The sequence below is a fragment of the Pipistrellus kuhlii genome, unplaced genomic scaffold (assembly GCF_014108245.1).
Source record: "Pipistrellus kuhlii isolate mPipKuh1 unplaced genomic scaffold, mPipKuh1.p scaffold_m20_p_1, whole genome shotgun sequence".
Taxonomy (NCBI): Eukaryota; Metazoa; Chordata; class Mammalia; order Chiroptera; family Vespertilionidae; genus Pipistrellus; species Pipistrellus kuhlii.
This window is the reverse complement of record NW_023425404.1, coordinates 17115585-17138320: the sequence shown is the minus strand read 5'-3', so window position 1 is coordinate 17138320 and position 22736 is coordinate 17115585. Positions and strand designations below refer to the sequence as shown.

Genomic DNA, 22736 nt, shown 5'->3' with positions numbered 1-22736 from the left:
TGAAGCCCCAGCCACGTGGGGTGAGTGAAAACCCTACTTAACTAAGGACTTCCTTAACTTCTGTTGCCCTCAGCCTAAGTGGATATTTCCTTCATCCTATATAATAAAAACATAGTATGCAAATTGTCCCCTCCACCAGGAGTTCGTCCAGGGGGTGGGGCTAGCTGGGGGAAGGGAGGAAGGCCCTGGTGGTAGCAGGCAGCCAGGGGAAGGGAGGGAGTACCTGGCTGACAGCCAGAAGTTGCTAAGGAACCTACCAGTGCATGAATTTTGTGCACTGGGCCTCTAGCCTATAATAGATTTTGAAGGAAGTATAGGAATTAATGTTAAGTCTGTTCCCCCTTCCCAATCTGAGTATTCTTTTTTAAAAAAAATAAAACTTTAATATCATTTACATTATTGATATTTAAGATATTCAGGGTGGGGCAAAAGTTGGTTTATAGTTGTTCATTTAGAAAATAACACAATAATTAATAAATACAAGAATAAACTGTTTCATGTACTTACAACTATAAACCTACTTTTGCCCCATACTGTATTCAGACGTATTTTAATTTTTGCTTTAAGTTTTTACCTTTTTAGAGGTACTATATGAAGGGGTTTCTGTCCCTGTGTTCCCTTCTTTTCCATTTCTGATAAATTGGTAGCTTTTTGGTTCTTTTCATGGTTATTTATAAACTTTATTTAACATGTTATATCTATTTATTAATTTATCAACTTGAGAAATGATGTAGAATCTAGTACCTCTTGATATAAGTGAAATTAACTTATTCAAACTTCCATTTTTTGTCCCACCTCCTTTTCTCTTTCTCAACCTTTTGTTTTTTTGTGAATAAAAATAATAAAACTGCTTTGCTGGTGTGACTCAGTGATTGAGCGCTGACCTATAAACCAGAAGGTGGTCACAGTTCTATTCCAGATCAGGGCACGTGACTGGGTCGTGGGCTTGATACCTAGTAGGAGGCATGCAGAAGGCAGCTGATCAATAATTCTCTCTCATTGATGTTTCTCTCTCTCTCTCCCTCTCCGAAATCAATGCAAACATTTAAAAATAATAATAAAGTTAACATTTTTGGAGTAGTAGGCCCAATTCTTAGCCCTTTACATGGATATTCTCACATTGTCCTCAAAACAGCCCTATAAGTATTGTTGTCATATCCATTTTATAGAGGAGGAAACTGAGGCCCAAAGTGGTGAACAGACTTGTCCAAGGTGACAGAGCTTGGAAGTGGGGAAGCTGAGAGTCACTGCACTCTATGCCAGCTGCTGAGTTTGCAGGCAAGTGCCTGAGGTACTTGCACTCAGCCAGGACTGAGTGCTGGGAACACACAACATGAGTCACACAACTGGGTGGATAAGCTGAGAACTGGGAGTTTTCACTGTCAAGTTAATAAAAGGAGGCAGAGCTGGTTGTGCAGGGGCCTGAGGCTTAATCATGCCTTTCCCAAATATATTTCTACTTTATGACTCAGATTCCTACCTGTGACACAGGGATACATCAGTCCCCAGCGTGCTTTACAGATCTCTCGTCAGAACTCCCTGAGGCCACAGTCTGAATCTGGTCAAGGTTGGGGTTGAGTTTTGGTCCAGGGTAAGCACTGGACAACTCAGGGAGAACACATCTTTATTTATTTATTTATTTATTTATTTATTTTTAAACATATTTTATTGATTTTGTACAGAGAGGAAGGGAGAGAGATAGAGAGTTAGAAATATCGATGAGAGAGAGAGTCATCGATCAGCTGCCTCTTGCACACCCCCTACTGGGGATATGCCCGCAACCAAGATACATGCCCTTAACCGGAATCGAACCCGGGACCTTTCAGTCCCCAAGCCGACGCTCTATCCATTGAGCCAAACCAGTCTCGGCGAGAACACATCTTTAAAAGCCAGAAAGTTAGTTCCACAGCGATTAAAGGTGCTCCCCTAAACTGACGTTAACTACAAACCAACCCAAGTCTTTGAGATCTTTCTGACAGGGTATAGCTAGAGAATCCTTGCCTTGAGGATGCACTCAGGGACAGAGAAGGAAAGGCTGCTCAGGTAGGGTGAGGAAGACCACTTGTGATCTGGTAACAGCACGACATTAACATTGAATTGCGACGCAAACATTTCAGTATGTCTTGGCAGAAAGGATGGTGAGGTGAAAACTCACAGTGGGACCAGGAAGAGAAGCTGGATGGAAATGACTGCCAGGCAAAAGGACAGAGACTTACTCCCGTTACCTGTCACAAAGAGCCAGGTCCTGGCTGTGGCCGGCCTTGACAAACATCACCTTGGCGCTGAAGAGCAGCTGCTTCATGATGTCCGTGAGCAGCCCTGCGTCCACCTCTGGGTTGGCGAGGCCCTGGGACAGCCTGCAGCAGTGCTCAATCAGCTGGTGGCCACAGGCAACGCTGTCCCGGTGCAGGTTCAGGATGGCGATGCACAAGGAGGCGCTGGGGGCCTGGCCAAGGTGGAGGAAGAGAGAAGCACACAGGGAGTTCAGGGACCCACGCATTCTTCATAGGTGGTTAGATTGTGGAAATTATTCTTCCTGCTTCACAAAGCGTGGAAAACACTGAAGGAGGGGCCAACATCCCATAGCAAAGCGGAAGTGGAAATAAACAAATTCCATGTGCTCTAAGCAGCACTGCTGAAGCTCTGGCTGCTAGGTTTCATCACCTTACTGTGTTCACGTGTTCCCAACTTTCTGGGAATGCTCGCAGGATCCCCCTCTTTCCAGGCTATGTCCCACTAACACACGTTTTCTTTATTGTAGGCTTGGAGGACGATTGTCACCTTGCTTGTCTGACTACCTGGAGAAGCCTCTGCTTAAAGTCACTGAACACACTGATGATATTATAATTCATATTCCAAAAGCACATTCCAAAACCTTTCACTGTCCCTGATGCCTCCTAAGGACATATTCCTTACTGCAGAATTCAAGTCCCTAAACATCAATAGCATGTTTTAATCCTATCTTTTACCACCTTTCTACCTACACCCTATTCCTTAAAATTAAACCATCTCCAATTCTCCACATCACCTGCAATTTATGACACTGAACCTTTGTTCAGATGTTTTAGTTTTGCCCTCTTGGCCTTCCCCTATCTTCACTCCTCTCCTAATCCCCAAGTTTCTACACTCTTCTAAGGCTCATCTTAAATGCTACCTTTTCAGGAAGCCTTTCCTGATCTCCTAGTGTGCATTTCCCATGATGCTCTTCATTTTCTCCCTTAACTGGTATACTTAGCTCCCACATTGTTTGAACTAAGCAAGTGAAGGCCAGGCTGTGTTCACCTATCTCTGCATTTCCCGCCACATCATAAAGAAACTCAAATGCCATTGGATTTTATTGCTGTTACCTGCTCGTAGTAAAATTCATTCCGCACCAGCTCATTTTCCTCCTCATTCAAGTCCAAAATCCATTCTACCTCAGGTGCTTTGGGGACTCTGACCACGGCTGAGTGTGGTGGGTTTTCATTCTCGGCGCTGTCCGGGGCTGGGAAGAAAATGCCATCTGTGTGTCAGCCACTGGCCAGCAGGCCTTCTGGCCCAGCCCCATGAGCTGGCGTGAGTTGCAGGCAGATCCTTGCCTGCTGAGTGCCCTTTCTCTTTGCTTGGTCCTTTTTATTTCCTCTAGGAGACCCCCTTAAGGAACCTCAAACTTCCTTCCCCAGGGGAGACCTGGGGGTGAGTATTACAGTGTTTGCCACACAAACCTGAAAGGTTCATGCCTCTCAAACGACTGCTGAGCCACTGTCTACTCTTCTACTCTACTGCAGAAGAGTATAGGCCAAGCTATTAATAGAAGTTAATTAGGAGGATCGGATCGAGGGAGCCTTGGGAGGTAGTATGATGATGAACAGGAACCTAGGTGTTAAAAAACACCACCAAAAAACACCCTGGCCAGTGCTGCTCAGGTGGATGAGCACCATCTCATACACCAAAAGGATTCCTGGTCAGGGCACAGCCTGGGTTGTGGGCTCAAACCCCCAATAAGGGGTGTGCAGGAGATAGCCGTTATTTGTTTCTCTCTCATATTGATGTTTCTCTCTCTCTCCCTGCCCATTCCCCTCTCTCTAAAATCAATGGACATATATTAAAAAAAAATTTTTTTTTTTAAAATCTACTATAAGTTAAGGACCAAGTTATTTGGTTATTGGCCTTCTCAATGCTGGAAAGTAATGGGCCAGAATGATAGACTAATACAATATGATGATAAACTTAAGGAAAGAGTTTGATTGAAGGTCACTGAGGTGACCTTCATGAGCAGCCCACTGGTCAACCTCAACCCATGCTGTCAAACAGCATGCCAATGCAGCTGAAAAGGAAGGAAAAGCTAATCTGAGTATATAAACAAAGAGTCCCAGGCAAAGTGGTTCAGTCTTACCTTCTGGTTGTTCTGGATTCTCTGCTGGTCCACTGGAAACAGAAAGAAAAAATGAAATGCCTGAATCTTTCCTCGCCCTCTTTGATTTGAGCTTGGTATAGCACTGACCTTTACTCCGTGACCCGAGTGAGATTGGAAATTATCCAAAACTCTTTCTTCTCCCTCACTTGTCATAGCCAATCACTGACCAATTCCTGTCCATTCCATCTCCTAAATACCCCTTTAAATGTCCCCATCTCTCTCTCTATCCTTGCCTCAGAGGGTCCTCATCATTTACCAGTAGAGCCTTTTCAATAGCTTCCCATTCTGAACTTTACAGCTGCAGCAAGCTTTCAAAAATGCAAATCTGGTCAAATGATGCTTGTCCTTAAAATTCTTCAGTAGCTCCTCAGGGTAAAACTATTTCACAATGCAGTTCAGCAGACAATGCCCCCTGTGACCTGACCTGGTTACCTCCTAAGACCATCTCCTGCCACTCACAACCTGTGCTCAACCCATAAAAGTCCAAAGGAGTCAACTCTACCATTGACTCTGATCAACTTCAGGTGACACTACAAGCCAGAACTCAGGTCCCGAGTCATAAATCGTGATCTGCATGAGCAGCCTGCTCGTCAATCCCAACCCATGTTGTCAAAGGGCATGCTCCAAGCCTTGTGTCAATGCCCAAGTCTTCCTGGCTCAGTTGCCAACCTCTAAGTCCAAGGTGCACTGGCCAGAATCTTAGTGCATCTCCTACCTACTTATACTTCAATGACCCACATGTTCTCCTACCCTTATCCTTACCTTTGCAGTTGTTCCTCCCATTTCTGGGCATGCTCTGTTTTTGCTTCTTTTCCTACTAACTTCTCATCCTCTAAGACTCAGCCCAAGTGCTACCCCTCAGAAACCCACCTGACTACTGTGCTTATTCAATGACTGTGTGGTCTGTTCGTTGGCTGCCTCCCCGCTAACTGGGGGCTCCTTGAGAGCAAAGTGATTACTAATGAATGAAAGAATCACCATCAATATTAACTGCTCATTTCCAATCTCAGCAGCATGGTAGACAGATCATTCCCCCGTCCCCACACTGAGGGAGGCAGTGGTATGCCAGGGTCACAGTAACTATAGTATAAGCATGGCATGTCTTCCTTCCTACTAGATCAGTAATCATCATGGTAAATAATGACAAAAAATGTTCATTTTAAACCAAACACAAAATTGCTGTTACGCCTCTGAACAAAATGTAAAACCTATTGAAGTCTGTAAGTAAAACATGAAGAATTCAAAGTAATTTTGCTTTTGGATAGTTGCTTTGGCTCATATGCCCTGGGAGTCTTAGATCCAGCCTCCTCTGCGCTAGAAGTAGTGGGAATAATTGAGTAACCCTGAGCAGGCCAACACAGCCTTAATCTGTTTTAGCAGAGGGATGAGCAGTTTCTGAAATTTGTCACCAAGTGAACTGTGTGTAGGAACATACAGGATTGCTGGAAAGACTCTTCTAATTACGGATAACAAGCGAGGATGACTAGATAGATTAGAGCTGATGAAAGTGATGCCCAAACATTCAGCAGGTAGGAATATGTCCCTTGGGGTCCAGTTGAGACCAACTGGAGCACGAGTGGCTGTAACACAGGAGAGGAGGTTGGTGAGCTGAGATCAGTGACCCGAATCAGGGCATGGGCTGCGGAACAAATGTCCTAATCTCAGAGAAAACATCATGCCAGAGCCCTATACTTGGCTTCCTCTCATCTTATTTCCTTTCTTAGAAGTTTCTCTGACCAAGGGCCAACATTTCATTGTAGAGTTCACGGCATTTGAATGTTAAGTTAAATGTTAAGTTAAAACATTTTGTAACAGATTTGAGATGCTCTCCACAATGAGCCTCCTAGGATAAGGTGACCAGATGTCCCAATTTTCAACAATTTGTCCCAAGAATCTTTCCAAAAATCGGGACTTTTTTAAAACGCCATGGGATGCGGGACAAATTGTTAAAAATTGTGACTGTCCCGCAAAAAGCGGGATGTCTGGTCACCTTATCCTAGGAGGGCAAGGACTTGAGGGAGGGTGAGGTGGTCAGTAACAGGAGCAGCCCCACTGCAGACACTCACTCTTTGTTGTAGTAACGGTAGCACTGGTCACACACGCGAGTAGGGTTCTCCCTGCAGCCTTCCACAGCCATTTTCTTAGTGGAGCAGGAACTGCACACTAGCCGGCCGCAGCGGCGACAATGATGACGCCTGTTAAACTGAGGGGTGTCAAAGGGCAGAGAAGGAAGGGGAGGAAGAGGAGGTAAGTCTGTGGGAACTGTGAGTAGAAGAGTTAATCCATTTATCCTTGGTGTCAGCCCCTGTGACTTATTAAGAACACCATGTGCCTGGCCTCTGTTGAGAAAGAACACATTAGTGCTTGCCTTTGAGAAGCTGAGATTTAAAGATATCTCCCAGCTGATGAACCAAGGTGCCTAAGTAAGTCATGAGCAGTTTAGCAATGGCTCCTGATAAGATCTACCTGCCTGCAGAGGCAACATGTAAATATATAGCAAAAATCAGTGGAGAGGAGGGACTTTCTCAGCCAAGGCAGATCAGATTTCTCCATGGTTATTCATGATGATGAAAAAGTGTGTTTTTTTTCCAAAGTATCTCACAAGCACTATCTCATTTCCTTATAAGAGGTTGGTAAATATATTACACCTCTTTTATAAATGAGGAGGAAACAGACACAGAGAATTTACATCATCCTCATTTTCATCAGCACTGAGTAATATACCAGTCAGGCACTGTGTTAAATATGGTGTAATTAGCCCTTACAATGCCATGAGTCAAATAACATATCATCCTGACTTTACAAGTGAGCATCTGAGACTGAAGAAAGTAATGGTCACATTGCTAATAAGAGGCAGAGCTGAGATTAGAACACAGGCCTTTTGCTTCCAGAGACAGCACATACAACCATTACCAGTCACTTGTCTTATTGTGAAAGACAAGGGAGCTTGGAGCAAGGTCTTCTGATGTTTAGAGTCCTGCTATATCTGTCTGCCTCTTTTATGTTTTTTTCATGAGAATGGCAAAGATTTTAGAATTTAAGGCTCCAAAAAATACACTCTGGTCAGGTCAAAGATAAATCCAAAGTCTTAGATTTGGTAATTCTTGTGAAAATACCAATAATCTTCATGGGGACATGAGGTGACTATAAACTCGAGTTTTTCTTTAGTTTCTCCTTCAGACAGAGCTGGAGACGGATGCTGCTCACCATAGTGAAGTGCTCCCTGCAGCAGACCATGCAGAGACTCTCGCTCTCATCCGGTACCCACTGGTGCCTGCTCGGGGGCGTCGCTGGGGGCACAAACTCCAGAGGGGGCTGGCTCGGTGGGACACTCCTCTCCTTCGGACTGGGGGAACGTACAATGGAGACACCTGGGAGTCAGAGCCAGAAGTCAGAGACAAGGTGATGAATAGTTCAACTCATAAATGAGGAAGGAATGAGAGAATTAGAATTTCACCACTTTATGAATCCCTAGTGAAATAAGGCAGTTAATGATCATTACTGGGTGACTGCATTATAAAAAAAGAGACAACTGGACACTGTATATCTCCTCATGGGGGGCACACAAATACCCATCAAACATACTTACCCTAGAGTATTAAGCCTGAATCAAATCAAGTTTCTAAGATATCTCTACCAGTACACTACAAATATAGGGAAAAAGACCCAGATTGCCACAGGGCAGCAGCCAGCAAAGTCCAGCATGTGGGATGCTTTTCAGGACAAATGACCTACTTTCCTCCATAAATGAAAAAGTAGGGGAGGGCGGGGGAAAGGGAAGATATAGAGAACCTATTGATTAAAAGAGATTTATATATATATATATATATATATATATATATATATATATATATATATATAATTTTTTTTTTATTGATTTTCTACAGAGAGAAAGGGAGAGGTATAGAGAGCCAGAAATATCGATGAGAGAGATATATCGATCAGTTGCCTCCTGCACACCCTCCACTGGGGATGTGCCCACAACCAAGGTACATGCCCTTGACTGGAATCCAACCTGGGATCCTTCAGTCAACAGGCTGACGCTCTATCCACTGAGCCAAACTGGTTTTGGCTGAAGAGATATTTTAGCTAAATGCCATGTGTGAGCATTATTTACATCTTGATTCTGGAAAAAGCAATTCTAAAAAAAACTTCATGAGACAACTGGGGAAATTTGAATAGTGACTGGGTAGTTGATAATAACAAGGAATCATTAACTTGTTTTTAGGTATAATAATAACATTATGGTTTTGTTTTATAAATGTCCTTACTTTTAGTAATATATACTGATATATTTGTAAGTAAAATTATATCTAGGATTTGCTTCAAAATAATCCATTAGGACAGGGGTGTAGATAAAACAAGTGTGGTCATCACGGGACAGTAATTATTATAGCTGGGCAATAAGACTTCATCGCACTATTCTCTCTACTCTTGTGCTTTGAAACATAATAAAAAGCTAAAAATAAAATCCAAAAACATAAACCAAAGCTGCTCAGGCCACCTTTTGGATACGTGTGTAGCTGCTCATACACCTGTAAGTCTGAGCCCTCCCCTCAGGTCTGGTGGTTACCATGAAGTATGGCCATGAGATGCCACAGTCTCTTTATGGCATCTAAGGAGATTTCTTGTCACCTTGCAGACCAATGTTGGCAAGTCACAGAAAAAGAAAACGGAAGAACATAGTGACTCTCAGCGGCACCCAAAAGAACAGAGGCTGTTGATCTCTCCCTAGAATCCTGCTCCAACTGCTGGCAAAACACACTTGCTGATCTTTCGCATGTAGGCCACTGTGCAAGGGGCTGGAGTGTGTATGGAGAGACTGAGGGATGGTAAAAAGGGCGACCAACACATGGCCAAGCCTTCAAGGAGCTTGCCTCCTGTGTGGCTGATGGACATAAGTAATTAAGTGCAGCACAGCAGCAGAATAAACACGAGGACTAAATACAATCAATCCTCCTTATGAACAGAGTCCATATTTGTGAATTTGCCTACTGGCTAAAATTTATTTGTAACCTTACAATAATTATTTACAGTGCTTTCACAGACGTGCAGAGCAGTGAGTAATTTAAGCCTCCTGGCAGAGGTTGAAGGGTGATGTTCTGCTTTGTTTTAGTTCAGAGGACGGAAGATGGAGATGGGAGGAAACAGGACAGTGCATGCAAGAGGCTCAGCTCTGGGGCTGGCTGGACAGGGCTTGAATTCCAACTCTAGTACCAATAGTGGGCGGCCTCAGGCATGTCACCTAACACTGCTGAACCTCTTTTTCTCTTTTGTAAAATAAGTAAAATAGAATCTACGGATACAAACTATTTTCAATTTAAGATTATAATTTGTGATATATATATATATATATATATATATATATATATATATATATATAAACTGTATATATGATATATATTGAAATTGTATGTGAATATATATGATATATATCTCAATCATATATGAATATATATATGATATATATGTGATTGCCCCTCTGGCATGGCTCAGTGGTTGAGTGTCGACCTATGAGCCAGTAGGTATCTGTTTGATTCCTGGTCAGGGCATGTGCCCAGGTTGCAGGCTCGAGTCCCAGTGTGGGGCGTGCAGGAGGCAGCCGATTAATGATTCTCTCTCATCACTGATGTTTCTATCTCTGTCTTCCTCTTCCCTCCTCTCTGAAATAAAAATGTATCAAGAAAAAGATATGTATGTGATAAGTATCTATATAAACCTGTGTACATAGTTTTCCTAGCAGCAATAGTTCAGTATTCACTAAGTCAATGTTAGTAGAAACTAAAGATATACCACTACAAATAATGAGGGTCAACTATATGCTGAATTTTCTGGGGTATACAAAGTGGAGCAAACCAAGAAAAACAGTAAAGATGTTGTAATGGGAAGTTTAAAAAAGGGGTAAAAGAATCAGAAAGTCAGAATTATGCAAGATTGAACTAAAAGTTGGGAAACTCTCAGAACCTGTCCTTACCCTGACCAGGAGCAGTAGCAGAAGAGAACTCTGTTGATGGTGACCTAGTCAAGGTCTCGAGGTCTGAAGCCTGACCCACAGTTTCCTGGAGGTGAATCTCAGAATCTGTAGAGACGAAAATGCTGTTAGAATATCGTTCTACCGTAAGCATCTTCATTGTGCAAGGTATTTAGTTCAAAGCCCTGTTCCTTTCACTGGCTATCACTTCATGATCCACTAGGTATAAAAGGAATGGCAGAGCACTTCTAAGCCTACTTCTGAAAGTCCCCAACAAAGTATGTTTATAAAGGCATACGAGGAAATAAAGCAGGTGCTAGGACTTTACAAAATCAATCCAAGTACGTCCAGAGGGAAGTGGGAGATGATGACCCTGGAGGATAGGGAATAAGAACAAAAGAGCTGGCTGAGAGCATCAGCTCATATTGACTTCATTTTCTTCATTCTTGAAGAGGCCACTGGCATGTGAGCTGATGAGACCCTGGGAATAGAGCATTCTCTCTACACAAAATTCTGGCACTTAAAGGCCTACTGCACCAAGGCCACACAGAGACCACTTCCAATACGTTCGTTTCCCAAACCTTTATGCCCTCAAGCACACAGTGATGACCTACCATTTAAAAATTCTGGTTAGCTTGCTACTTCCTCCAAGACCAAGATCTCTCCTACTCTCTTTCAATCCCCATCAACTCAAAATAATAAAAGAGGATAAATTAAAACTAAGGATGTAGCATAGTACTTCTTACTCCATGTAGAAAGCCTCCTCCTATCCCCCAGGGTGTTGGCAGTTACCTGATCGCTTCTCCCTCAGAGAGTACGGGAAGTCCAGCGCTTTCCCCGCGTATCTGGAGAGCAGGGAGTCCACCTCGTCCATGGTGAAGCCGATCTCCTGCCCGGCTAGCAGCGGGTGCAGAGTCTGCACAGCCACGGTGGCCCAGTCTACTTTCATGTTCATGAGCAGCTGCTCTAGCATGAGCAGGGGCTTAGTGGACAAGTGGGAATAGCTGGCCCGGTGCTGCTCAGGCAGGGTCAGCAGAACCTGTGTGTGGGGTACAGAGTAAAGAAAACTGTACCCAAACCTCAGAAGAAAGCCCACATTCTTACTGGGAAAGGGAAGGTGCTAGGGACCAAAGGTACATGGCTAACTCCTGAAACTGGCTAGTATTCTTGTAGGAAGCAAGGATGGACACCTATCTAAATCCTTCAGGCGGCAATCAAGAAGCACATTCCAGCCAGGCCGGTGTGGTTCAGTGGTTGAGTGTTGTTCCATGCACCAAGAGATCACTGGTTCTATTTCTGGTCAGGGAACATGCCTGAGCAGCAGACTCCATCCCTAGTGTGAGGTGTGCAGGAAGCAACCAGTCCATATTCCCCCCCCCCCCCCTCTCTCAAAAGAAAAAAATCAATAAAAACATATGAAAGCCCTAACTTGTTTGGCTCAGTGGATAGAAGGGTCCTAGGTTCGATTCTGGTCAAGGGCATGTACCTTCGTTATGGACACATACCCAGTAAGGAGTGTGCAGGAGGCAGCTGATTGATATTCCTAACTCTCTATCCTTCTCCCTTCTTCTTTGTAAAAAGAGCAATAAAATATATTTTAAAAACAACATATTAAAAAACTAGAGGACCAGTGCATGGATTCGTGCACTGGTGAGGTCCCTTGACCTGGCCTGCGGGGATCGGGCCAAAACTGGCTGACAGTCCCCAAGAGGTCCCAGATTGTGAGAGGGTGCAGGCCAGGCTGATAGGGGCCAAGTGAATGATCAGGACCAAGTTTATTTATAAGAACCAGTATGAAAATTATCAATTTTTTCTTCAGGTGATAACTTACAGATCTGATATACTATAATTGATTTGTTGAATTAAATTTTAGTCCAGCCTGGCTGGATAGTTCAGTTGACTAGAGCAATGTCCTAACATCCCAATATTGTGGGTTTGATCCCCAGTCAGGGCACATACAAGAATCAACCAATGAATTCATAAATAAGGGGAACAACAAATTGATGATTCTTTTTTCTTTTACAACTCAATAAATAAATTAAAAAAAAATTTAGTCCAGTATATTAGTTTGCAAGGGAGTGTATAAAACTGAAAGTGGTTGAATAGGTGGAAATTTTAATTACTTAACATAATTAATATGTATAATATGTTTTATGGCATTTAGCAGCATAATATTTGATATATATTGAACCAAATTTAGTTTTAGGGTTAGAGATGATACTTAAAATTTAGCAGATAAGATTAACCAAGTGGTAATAAATATTGTCAGGCTTTTTTAGAAATGATATAGTTATTTCACATATAGTTTATATAGTTTATTAGAGGCCTGGTGCATGGATTCGTGCACTGGTAGAGTCCCTTGGCCTGGCCTGTGCCCTTTTGAAATCCGGCCTGGGAGGGACTGCAGGGGGTTGGAGGTTGGGGAGGGTGGGGGGAGGTTGGCTCAGGAGGGACTGCGGGAAGGGTCCAGGGCATGTCTGGTCCCTCTTGTCCAGTCCCAATTGGCCAGACCCTAGCAGCAATCTGATCTACTGGTCAGAGCAGGTGCCCCCTGCTGGTCAGCGACTGGTTGAATGGTCGGACACTTGTCACATTAAGCTTTTATTATATAGGATATGACTCAGTTGAAACATTGTCCCCCACACCAAAAGGTTGTGGGTTTGATTTTTGGTCAGGACATACACTCAGGTTATGGGTTTGATCCCTACTGATCAGTTTCTTTTTCACACTGATGTCCCCCCACTTCTCCCAACCTCTCTCTCTCAAATCAATTAAAAAAAAGTACACTCCAGGTACCTTCACCTAGAGGAGGGGTTAGCAAACTTTTACTGGAAAGAGTCAGACAGTAAACATCTTAGACTTTGTGGGCCATATGTCAGTGTAGTGGGGAAAAAAGCCAAAGATAATACGTGAATGCATGCACTTGTGTTCCAATAAATCTTGATTTCAAAAGTAGGACTGCATTTAGCCTGCAGGTGGTAGACTACTGACCTCTGGCCTAGACCCTCCAGAAATAGCTGAGCTCTGTCTCACCTTAAAGCCACAATTCTGTCCATCTTAGGCTTTATTAGAAAGAGCAATTTAAGATGATATCTGTGGATTGCCTAACCTGGCATCTCCAATATCCTACAGGTGAATGATTATTCTGAACTTCTGGAGGTTGTTATCACTAGCCTTGAAATATGTTCATTAGTTCCGCTCATTGCCAGTTTTCAAGGAGTCCCCCATTCAGGTACAATGTATCAAAAGAAGAAAAAAGATGTATTTTCTTTAGGAACATTGACCTCTTAGCAAGTGGGCCAGCGGTCATATTCCTGGCTGTACCAGTGCTCATTCTGTTTGTGGGCAGTCTATCTGCCAATCAGGATTATTAGAAGAGTGTCAGAGGCCACATCTCTCCCCAGACACTCCTTCACTGGATTACTTTTTCTAGTTCATGATTTTTTTCCATTAGTGTCTCTAAGGTTATGTATCAAAGGTAAGGGCCTATTTCCTCATCATATTACCTAGACTATTAACCCTTTATCAAGCAGTAGTTTTAAATAATCACAACAGAATCCCTTTGGAAGATAGCCAGGCCCTGTTGCAAGAGACTTAGTTCTAATTGATCTGGGGGTGGAGGTCAACTGCTGGTATTTTTTAAAAGACCAGGTGGTGCCATGGACAGTGTGGTTCAGTGGACAGAGCGTTGGCCCAGGTCCTGGGTTCAATTCTTAGTTAAGTTCATATACCTGGATTGCAGGTTTGATCCCTGGCCCCCGTTGTGGCCCAAGCAGGAGGCAATCAATCGATTTTCTTCTTCTCTCTCACTCTCCCACCCTCTTTCTTCCTCCCCCTCCCCTTCTTTCTCTCCCTCCCCCTCTCCCTAGCCCTTCCTTTCATTCTTTTCAAAAATCAATGGGAAAAATATCCTTGGGTATTTTTCAAAACAACAACAAAAAGTCCAGGTGATTCTAATACATGCTCAGAATTGATACAGCAGATGCCAGGGATAGCATAAAGAGAATGTAAAAGGACCAGATAAAAATCACGTTGGGCAGTAAAAGAATGACAAGTTCTAAGGGACTCAGCTAGAATATGGTGGGCTGCTTGGGTAAAGATTTTATAAAGCTTTTCCTCTTTACCTTGGATCCCATGTACAGTGCCTGGATTTCACGGTGTCGAACAGCAGTCAGTTTTCCATAGAAGTGGGTGGTGAGGTAGTTGGCCAAGAAGTGAGATGTGGCCAAGCTAGGGTGTTGATCGAGGGCTTGCTCTGTGACCTCAAGGCACATGGAAGGGTCAGGAATTCTTCGCAGAAGCTGTTGTAGGAGAAGGGTAGAGGAGAAAGGTGAAGCTTGTAGAATATGTAGTCCAGCCTTGCTTTGTTTGAGAACAAAATATTTATGCATCTTAGACTAACTCCTCTACACTAATTTTTTTTCATCGTACTCCCCAGCTCTACAAATAATGGCTTTGACAGGATCTAGCAGAATCCTGGACCCAGCTGTCCCCCTCCTACCTAACGCAGAGCTAGTCACAGTCTGCTCAAGATTCAGACTATAACCACCTCCCAAAGAACAAGAAGGGGCAGACCTGAGATCACAGATATATGTACAAAATTAAGCAGGAACAAAGCCATTCGATTTCATTAACCTTCCTGTACCACCCTACCCCCCGCCCAAATGGAAAATGTTAGAGGCTTACCTGCAGAGCCTTTTCATGATCTCCTCCTTCTAGAAGATAAAGAAGATGCTTTTGATGTAGGCTGATTAAGTGTTCTCTTGGAATGGGGTACAGGCAGCCCCACTCCTCACACAGTCCATACTCCTGGAAGGAAACACACACACACACACACATCTTCAGTACCTTTGCATGACTGGCCTTGGCATTCATGCAGCTTTTGCCTGTTTCTTCTTTTTTCAACATTTTTGAGACTGTTAAAGCCCCAGAAAGTTTGCTAAGTGCTGAAGGGAATTTCACTAAAGGGTTAAAGTGGGATCATAAACTCAAAGGACTAGAGGGGCAGGTAAGTTATGAAAATGATGGAGCAGGGTAACTGTTAACGATATGATTTTCATTTCAGCTGTATTATAAAAGAGAAAAGCAGGAAACATACAGTGATTGACACTTGGTGTCAGCCCTGAGAGATACAGTGTAACTGGGCAAGACTGAGAAGGCCATCCAAAGGAGACAACGCCTATTCAGCTTTGACTATGGCCACATGACTATGGCCACTATCCAGAGGCATTAGTCTTAAAAAAAAATTTTTTTTTTTAATTAAAAAGGTTCCTATTTTAAAATGTTGGCAATGAAATCAAAACAAAAAATAAAAATTCTGCAGACCAATATTGCATAGGCCAAACAGACATGTTTGGGGTTGGATTTCACCCACGTCTCTCCTTGCTACTCCTCACCCCCAGTGTGTGAACTCTGGATCACAATTTCAGGGAACAGAATCTCCTGAGCTTTGTCCAAGTATTCCAACATGGTGGCATTGGGGATGCCCTCCCCCCAGCTCTGCCTGGTGTTGTTTTCTTCAGGATGCTTCTTGTTTCTCAGGCTACGCAGATGCCCTGCTGATGCTCCTGCTACAATCTGGGCTTACAACTATCACTTGATAAATAATAATTTCCTAGGAATACTGTCTCTCATCAGCCCACTTCCCAAAATGTGAGCTGCTCAAGCAGAAGAACTAAGCTTAATAATCTTTGTTTCTCTACCATCTAGCACAGAGCCTAACAAATAACAGGCACTCAATAAATGTTTCCTAGATGGCTGAACATCTGAATGAGCGAATCTACATTTTGAACAATGGTATATCAGCTCCTTAGAAGGTAAATTCTATATAGCTCTCAAATGTCCAATAAATACATGAAAATATATTCAAAGTCATTACTAATTATGGAAATGAAAATTAAAACAATGAGATACCGTCTTATTGGTAAAAGGTGAAAAGTGGGGTAATACCAAAAATGAGTAAGGATATGGAGCGACAGGAACTGGAAGTGGAAGTACAACTGGGGCAACTGATTTGAAGAGCAGTTGGTAACATCCTAATGAAGGCAAGATGCTCCTGGCCAATGACACAGCAATTCCACTGCTACATACACATCTTGTCCCCAGTGTATACAGTGCAGAAAATGAATGCAAGGTGATAGTACAAAAGCATCAACTGTTATTTTTATACTTCTCTGTATATTGGTAATTCATTCTCTTTCTCTCTCTCTCTCTCTCTCACACTCACACACACACACACACACACACACATACTCACACCAGAAAAATAATATGATGTAGTTATAAAAAAATTTGGACATTGATAAGGGGGAAGGGTCTACACAACTAGCCAGAGAGATGGAACTTTGAAAAGAGAAGGAAGTGGAATATTACTCAGGAAAATGGTACCTTTGCTTCTAAAATCACATTCATGACAGTTGATGGGTCGTCAACACAACAGTTCCTCAGGGTCTGCCAGTCACACCACATTGGGGTAGCCTGCAAACCTAGAATCTAAGAAAAGACAGGAAAAGCTATCAAATCACAAGGCAGCTTCTTCCTCCATGAATGAGGCATTGGAGTTCCCAGGGATGAGCCATCCTTAGGTCTCTGTACCAAAGCCAGCTGTCATAACTTGCCAGGAGAGAGAAGGAATGGAGCAAATGGGGCAAAGACTGTTTAGAGGAGAGTGAACTGCCGGGGAAGAACAACCAGGGAGCAAAGACTGAGTGGTGAGGGCAGGATGGGGGCCTTTCACTTGTGAGGACAGTTCTCAGAGTTTCTGTAACAGCTTGTTCTAGGGTCACTTGCCCCATGCTCCTCCATATCAAAATGCTACCCAAGACATTCTGCTGCCTGAATGCTCTGTGGGATCACCCTGCATGCCGCACTTAGCTCCTAAGGAAAACTGCTGAGCAAGAGTGAAAAGAACATCTTTCCCACCTGCCTTTGCCTGGCAATACACATGGAAAATTAGCATATATTTTATATTTGTTATCATCTAAATCTGTCTCCCTGAGACTCTTGATCTTGAATGTAATACACATCCTGTAATAATCTTTCACTTTTGAAATAAATGCATCCTTTCAAAATGGCTTTTGAAATTTAGCTGAGATTTAAAACAATCTATTAAAAAAACATATAATGAGATAAGCTCTAGAAAAACCCTTGAAGAACAACAACCAAGTTTTCACATTGGACATAAAACATACACAAACTCAAATATACAAGGTGGGGCAAAAGTAGGTTTACAGTTGTTCATATGGAAAATACAATAATCCTATATAATAAAAGTGTAATATGCAAATTGACCAGGTGGTGGAATGACCGGTTGGCTATGATGCGAACTGACCACCAGGGGGCAGGCACTCAATTCAGGAGCTGTCCCCAACCCGCAGGCCCCGATCACCCCATTGGGGACTGCTGGCCAACCTCTTGGTCTCTTTCCCCTGGCTGACAAGCTCCAATTGCCTGATGGGAAAGGGGAACCGGGGGTGGGTGGTGGTGGATGAGGGTGGTGCCAGGGACCCTGCCAGGCGCTCCGCACACAGAAGGCAACTGGCTGTGGTGGCGAGGGGTAGGGTCTGCTGTGGCAGCCAGGGAAGACTGTTCCTCATTGCAGGCCAGGGCTAGGGATGCTACCCATGCATAATTTCGTGTGCTGGGCCTCTAATTAATAAATAATAATAATAATAATACATAAATAAACTCTGTGTTTCATGTGTTCAAAACTGTAAATCTACTTCTGCCCCACCCTGTATATGAGAAAAGGCTTTGTGGACTATAAAGCATCATCCAATGTTAAAATTATAGGAGTAAATAAAATAAAAACCAGACAGGAGGCCTCCTCATTGTTCACGTAAGAACAGTAGCCAGATGCAAAGCAAAAAAAAAACCTAAGCCAGGCCTAGATTTTGTTTCTTAGAATCCACCATCACAGGAGAATAGAATAGATACAGTTGGTAACAAAGTGAGAAACCCAGTTCCTTTCTCTTGATGCCAGGTTCCATACCTTCTGATACATCTGCAGCTCCGCCAGCTTTCTCCGTAGTTCGCACCTTAGTTCAGCTTGGACAGCTGTGTCTGAAATGCAGTAGGCCAGGATCTCCAGGCACGACTCCAGGGGCCACCTGTCCACAGACTTTAGGGTTAGCTGGCTTCTCAGAGATGCATCCTTCACAGGAAACAGGTACTGCCAACCTTCTTGGTCTGCAAGACAAAAAGATGCCCAGAGGCAGCAAGTCTGGCACCAGAAGAGCTCCAGAGTCCAGGCTACTTTTTAATTTACTTAATATTTTTATTGACTTTTAGAGAGAGAGGAAGGGAGAGGAAGAGAGTCATTGATGTGAAAGCAAAACATCGATTGCTGCCTCTGCAGCCCCCCACTGGGGACTGAGACCACAACCTGGGCATGTGCCCTGACCAGGAATCAAACCAACAACCTTTCGGTGCAGGGATGACACGTATCCAACTAACCCACACTGACCATGCTAGGTCACTTCTTAAGAGAGGGCCTTGTTCAATTTCAGGAAACGGGAGTTTGGAGGATCTTTAAGATCCACCTGACCTTAACTAGTTTTGACACTTGGAGGCACTACGACATGGCAAGGAGAAATGTTATACCCTCTGTTTCTCTTTATGCAAACTTAGAAGTGAGACTTTTTGAAGAGAGAGGAAGAGAAGGAGAAAAAGAGAGGAAGAATAGGGAGAAAGAAAGGGAATACGAAGAGAGGAGAGATAGAACAGATGAAGCTCTCCATCTTCTGGCGTGCTGCACATATAGCAGTATTTCAGACTCAACGAGTCAGTGCAACTTTTAGTTTTCCCTGCAATTTCCACTCTGCGCCACACATAACAACCTGAACATTATTTCAGGTAAACTAGTTTCACTCCCTCAGTATCCTCTGTCATTAGCAGTAGATCTCTCTCTTCCTCCCACCCATTTCAGAGCTGAAATACAGACTCCAAGTGGAGAAAACTGCCTAACCATTCACTCAGGGGATTTCTGCCCCCTTCTCAGGATGGATTTTCTTCTTTCCACAGGGAAGTCAGGCCCTCTACCCAGAAACCATTCACTACTCTACATGATCTTGCTCCCCCAAGTGAAGTGTTGTAGGTCATTGGCTCTCAACTCTGGTCACACATCAAAATCTCCTGGGGAGCTTTTCAAGTAGGGGTGTGTCAGGCAGGCCCAGGGGCTGTTTTTATAAATTGTTTAACTAAGAAATAGCCATGCCCGTTTGTTTCTATATCTTCTATGGCTGCTTTCATTCATGTTACAATGGAAGAGTTGAGTATAGTTTCAAGTGAGACTTTATGGATTTCAAAGCCCTTAAAAGAAAAAATTTGTTTGGCCAGTGTGGTTCAGTGGTTGAGCACTGAACTATGAACCAGGAGGTCATGGTTCCATTCCCGATCAGGGCATATGCTTAGGTTTTCAAGCTCGATCCCCAGTGGGAGACATGTATAATAGGAGGCAGCCAATCAATGATTCTCTCTTATCATTGATGTTTCTGTCTCTCTCTCCCTCTCCTTTCCTCTCTGAAATCAATAAGAATATATTAAAAAAATAAAATAGCCGAGACAGGTTTGGTTCAGTGGATGGAGCATCGGCCTGCGGACTGAAAGGTCCCAGGTTTGATTCCGGTCAAGGGCATGTGCCTTTGTTTGTAGGCACATCCCCAGTGGGGGGTGTGTAGGAGGCAGCTGGTTGATGTTTCTCTCTCACCGATGTTTCTAGCTCTCTGTCCCTCTCCCTTCCTCTCTGTAAAAAATCCATAAAACATATTAAAAAAATAAATAAATAAAATATATTTGCTGATCCTCATTTTAAAGTAAATATTTACCTAATTCCATCCCAGGCTTCTGGGGATGGAGCTCAGATATTTGTGGTTTATTGAATTTTCCAATGATTCTGATATACAGGGTTGAGAATATTGGTTATGAATATGTGTTTTAGGGTTAGAGCGGGATTTAAGGAAGGCCAAGGCAGAGGTGAGGGCAGAGGGTGATGAATCCTTAGGTTATAAGCGCTGCTCCACCACTTACTATCCTGGGCAAGTTTCCTATCCTTTCGGTGGCATCTTCCTCTAGAGTTACCGTGAGGATCAAATGTGATGATACACTCAGTGGATGCTAAATGTTATGAGCAGGAGTGAGGGAGAGAGATGTAGCTTTCTGCTCACCACTTGCCACAGCACAGCTCAGGACTGCATCCCGGATGCTGCTCCAGTCGTCCATGTCTCGACCGTACACGTCAGTGAGCTGCAGGGCCCGGGGCCAATCTCTGGCCTCCAGGGCTTCCTTGAAGGCCTCAGTGAGCACATCCAGGGCAACAGGAGAATGCAGGCCCAGGAGGACGGTGGAGAGACTGGCCTGGCCACAGAGACTAGCTGCCAGACTCTGCTCCTGCTTGGAGGACCCTTGAAGGGGCTCCCAGGCGGCCAGGAGTGAGGCCTCCAGCATAGGAAACTGTTCCAGAAGGCGAACACACTCCCGGGCTACCTGTTCTGCAGTGAGGGGTACCTCCCTGCGGCCACGAAGCTCCTTCCATAAGCTGGGCTTGGTGACCTTTGGTCCCCGGGAAGCCCCCAGACAGGCCACTGTAGCCAGCAGCTTAGAGCGGGATTTAAGGAAGGCCAAGGCAGAGGAGGTGAGGGCTGAGGGTGATGAATCCTTTGAGGAGGAGCTGGGCTTTTTCTCTGATGTGGGGTTCTCAGTAGGCTTTGGGGAGCTCTCTGCAGAAAGAGGGAGGTCCTCCAGGCAGTGAGAGGAGTGCAGCTGGGCCAGGATGCCCAGGTGGGTCAGGAGAGATGACATCTGTTGGCTCTGCAGGGAAGGGCAAAGGGCAAGGGGCTCACAGCAGCAGTTGACGATGACCTGAGGCACACTCAGGCTGAGTTCCTCTCGGGCCAGAAGGGCTGCGAGCCTGGAGGGAGAGAAGCAGAGGGAACGCAAAGCCTGAGTGCATAGGCACAATCACCTAATCTCTGACTTTTTTATGTTCACACGAGCAAATGTACACGCAAGCTCTTTAATGGTCTCCCCTCTTCTTTTACACACAAAAGGTTGTCTATTAGACACCACCACCCCTCTGCACGAATTTTGTGCACCACGCCTCTAGTTAGATATAAGGCTGTTAGAGACATCATTTTCCATATGTATAATAAAGCCACAGGATAAACTCCCCAACATGCATTTTTAGGTCAAAGGATAAATGAATTTGTAATTTTAGTAGATATGGACAAACTGCCTTCACATAGGGGCTTGTGGAAATTTATGTCCCATTGACACATGAGATGCTTGTTTTTCTTTCTTTCTTTTCTTTTTTTAATATATTTTTATTGATTTTTTACAGAGAGGAAGGGAGAGAGATAGAGAGCTAGAAACATTGATGAGAGAGAAACACTGACCAGCTGCCTCCTGCACACCCCCCACCGGGGATGTGCCCGCAACCAACGTACATGTCCCTGACAGGAATTGAACCTGGGACCTTTCAGTCCGCAGACTGACGCTCTACCACTGAGCCAAACCGGTTTCGGGGAGATGCTTGTTTTTCTATAGGCTAGCCAACTAATGTGTTATCAAACTTTTAGACTTTTGCCTATTTCTAAGTGAAGATTCTTCCTTTAATTTTATATTTGCGATGTAAATTTTAGTGGTGGCAAGAGAGAAAGAAAGGAATTTCAATGTAGCTGTATAAGAATAAATGCAAATCAAGGGCAAAGTCTAGAAGTAACTTCACTCCCTATACCAAACCCAGGCACCGCCCCACGAAGCCCTCAGTGTCTTTGATGAAAGGCAGTTGGGCAGGCACATGCTCAACTGCCAGGGAGTAGCTCCTACCTGTCTGGCGGAACTTGTCGCTCAAGCAGGAGGTGTGACACCAGCTGGGAAGAGCTTTGTTGCAGGAGAACAAAGGGATTTCCAACTCTGACCTCCACGTGATCTGCAAAGGTAAAGAAAGTGACCACTCGCTGCAGAGTTCAGAGCCCTGTTTTCCAGAAACAATAAAAAAGCAGTGAGCTCATCCTGCTCATCCAACGTGACTGGAGTGCATGCAACCCTCACTCTGCAGAGGCAAGTAGGAATCTGGCACTCATCTCAGAGACTGGGTTTCTCCTCTGGGTCCTCACGCCCATGATGGGCTGAAGGTCTAAGGTCTCTATGAGGCATTAAAGCTGTCAAAGTTTACTGAGCACTTCCTGTGCTGCACAACTATCCTAGGTATTGGGGAGACGAAGGTGAATAAAACACTAAAGACTAAGAAGACCTTATGAATCGAGTGTCCTTGGCTACTGCTGTGCCCAGAACCTCTTAACTAAATCTTTCCTCTTCTTTGTTCTAAACATTGCAGACCACTCATGACTCTTCTTTCCTCCTTCTTGCTAC

At 44.0% G+C, this 22736-nt stretch overlaps 1 protein-coding gene across 7 annotated transcripts in view; it reads right to left on the bottom strand.

Annotated features, from left to right (window-relative positions):
* The window catches only part of ZFYVE26 (zinc finger FYVE-type containing 26), a 63231-nt gene that overhangs the window by 14212 nt on the left and 26283 nt on the right, over window positions 1-22736 (bottom strand). For all 7 annotated transcript variants that reach the window (XM_036433382.2, XM_045579429.1, XM_036433411.2 and 4 more), the window contains exons 20-32: window positions 22191-22293; window positions 20531-21273; window positions 18358-18554; window positions 16755-16859; window positions 15054-15176; window positions 14492-14668; window positions 11160-11406; window positions 10371-10475; window positions 7604-7767; window positions 6463-6599; window positions 4376-4407; window positions 3348-3484; window positions 2226-2446 (exon numbers count right to left, since the gene is read on the bottom strand). In XM_036433382.2, the coding sequence (XP_036289275.1) occupies window positions 2226-2446; window positions 3348-3484; window positions 4376-4407; window positions 6463-6599; window positions 7604-7767; window positions 10371-10475; window positions 11160-11406; window positions 14492-14668; window positions 15054-15176; window positions 16755-16859; window positions 18358-18554; window positions 20531-21273; window positions 22191-22293 (2491 nt within the window). The remainder of the gene's footprint in view (window positions 1-2225; window positions 2447-3347; window positions 3485-4375; window positions 4408-6462; window positions 6600-7603; window positions 7768-10370; window positions 10476-11159; window positions 11407-14491; window positions 14669-15053; window positions 15177-16754; window positions 16860-18357; window positions 18555-20530; window positions 21274-22190; window positions 22294-22736) is intronic.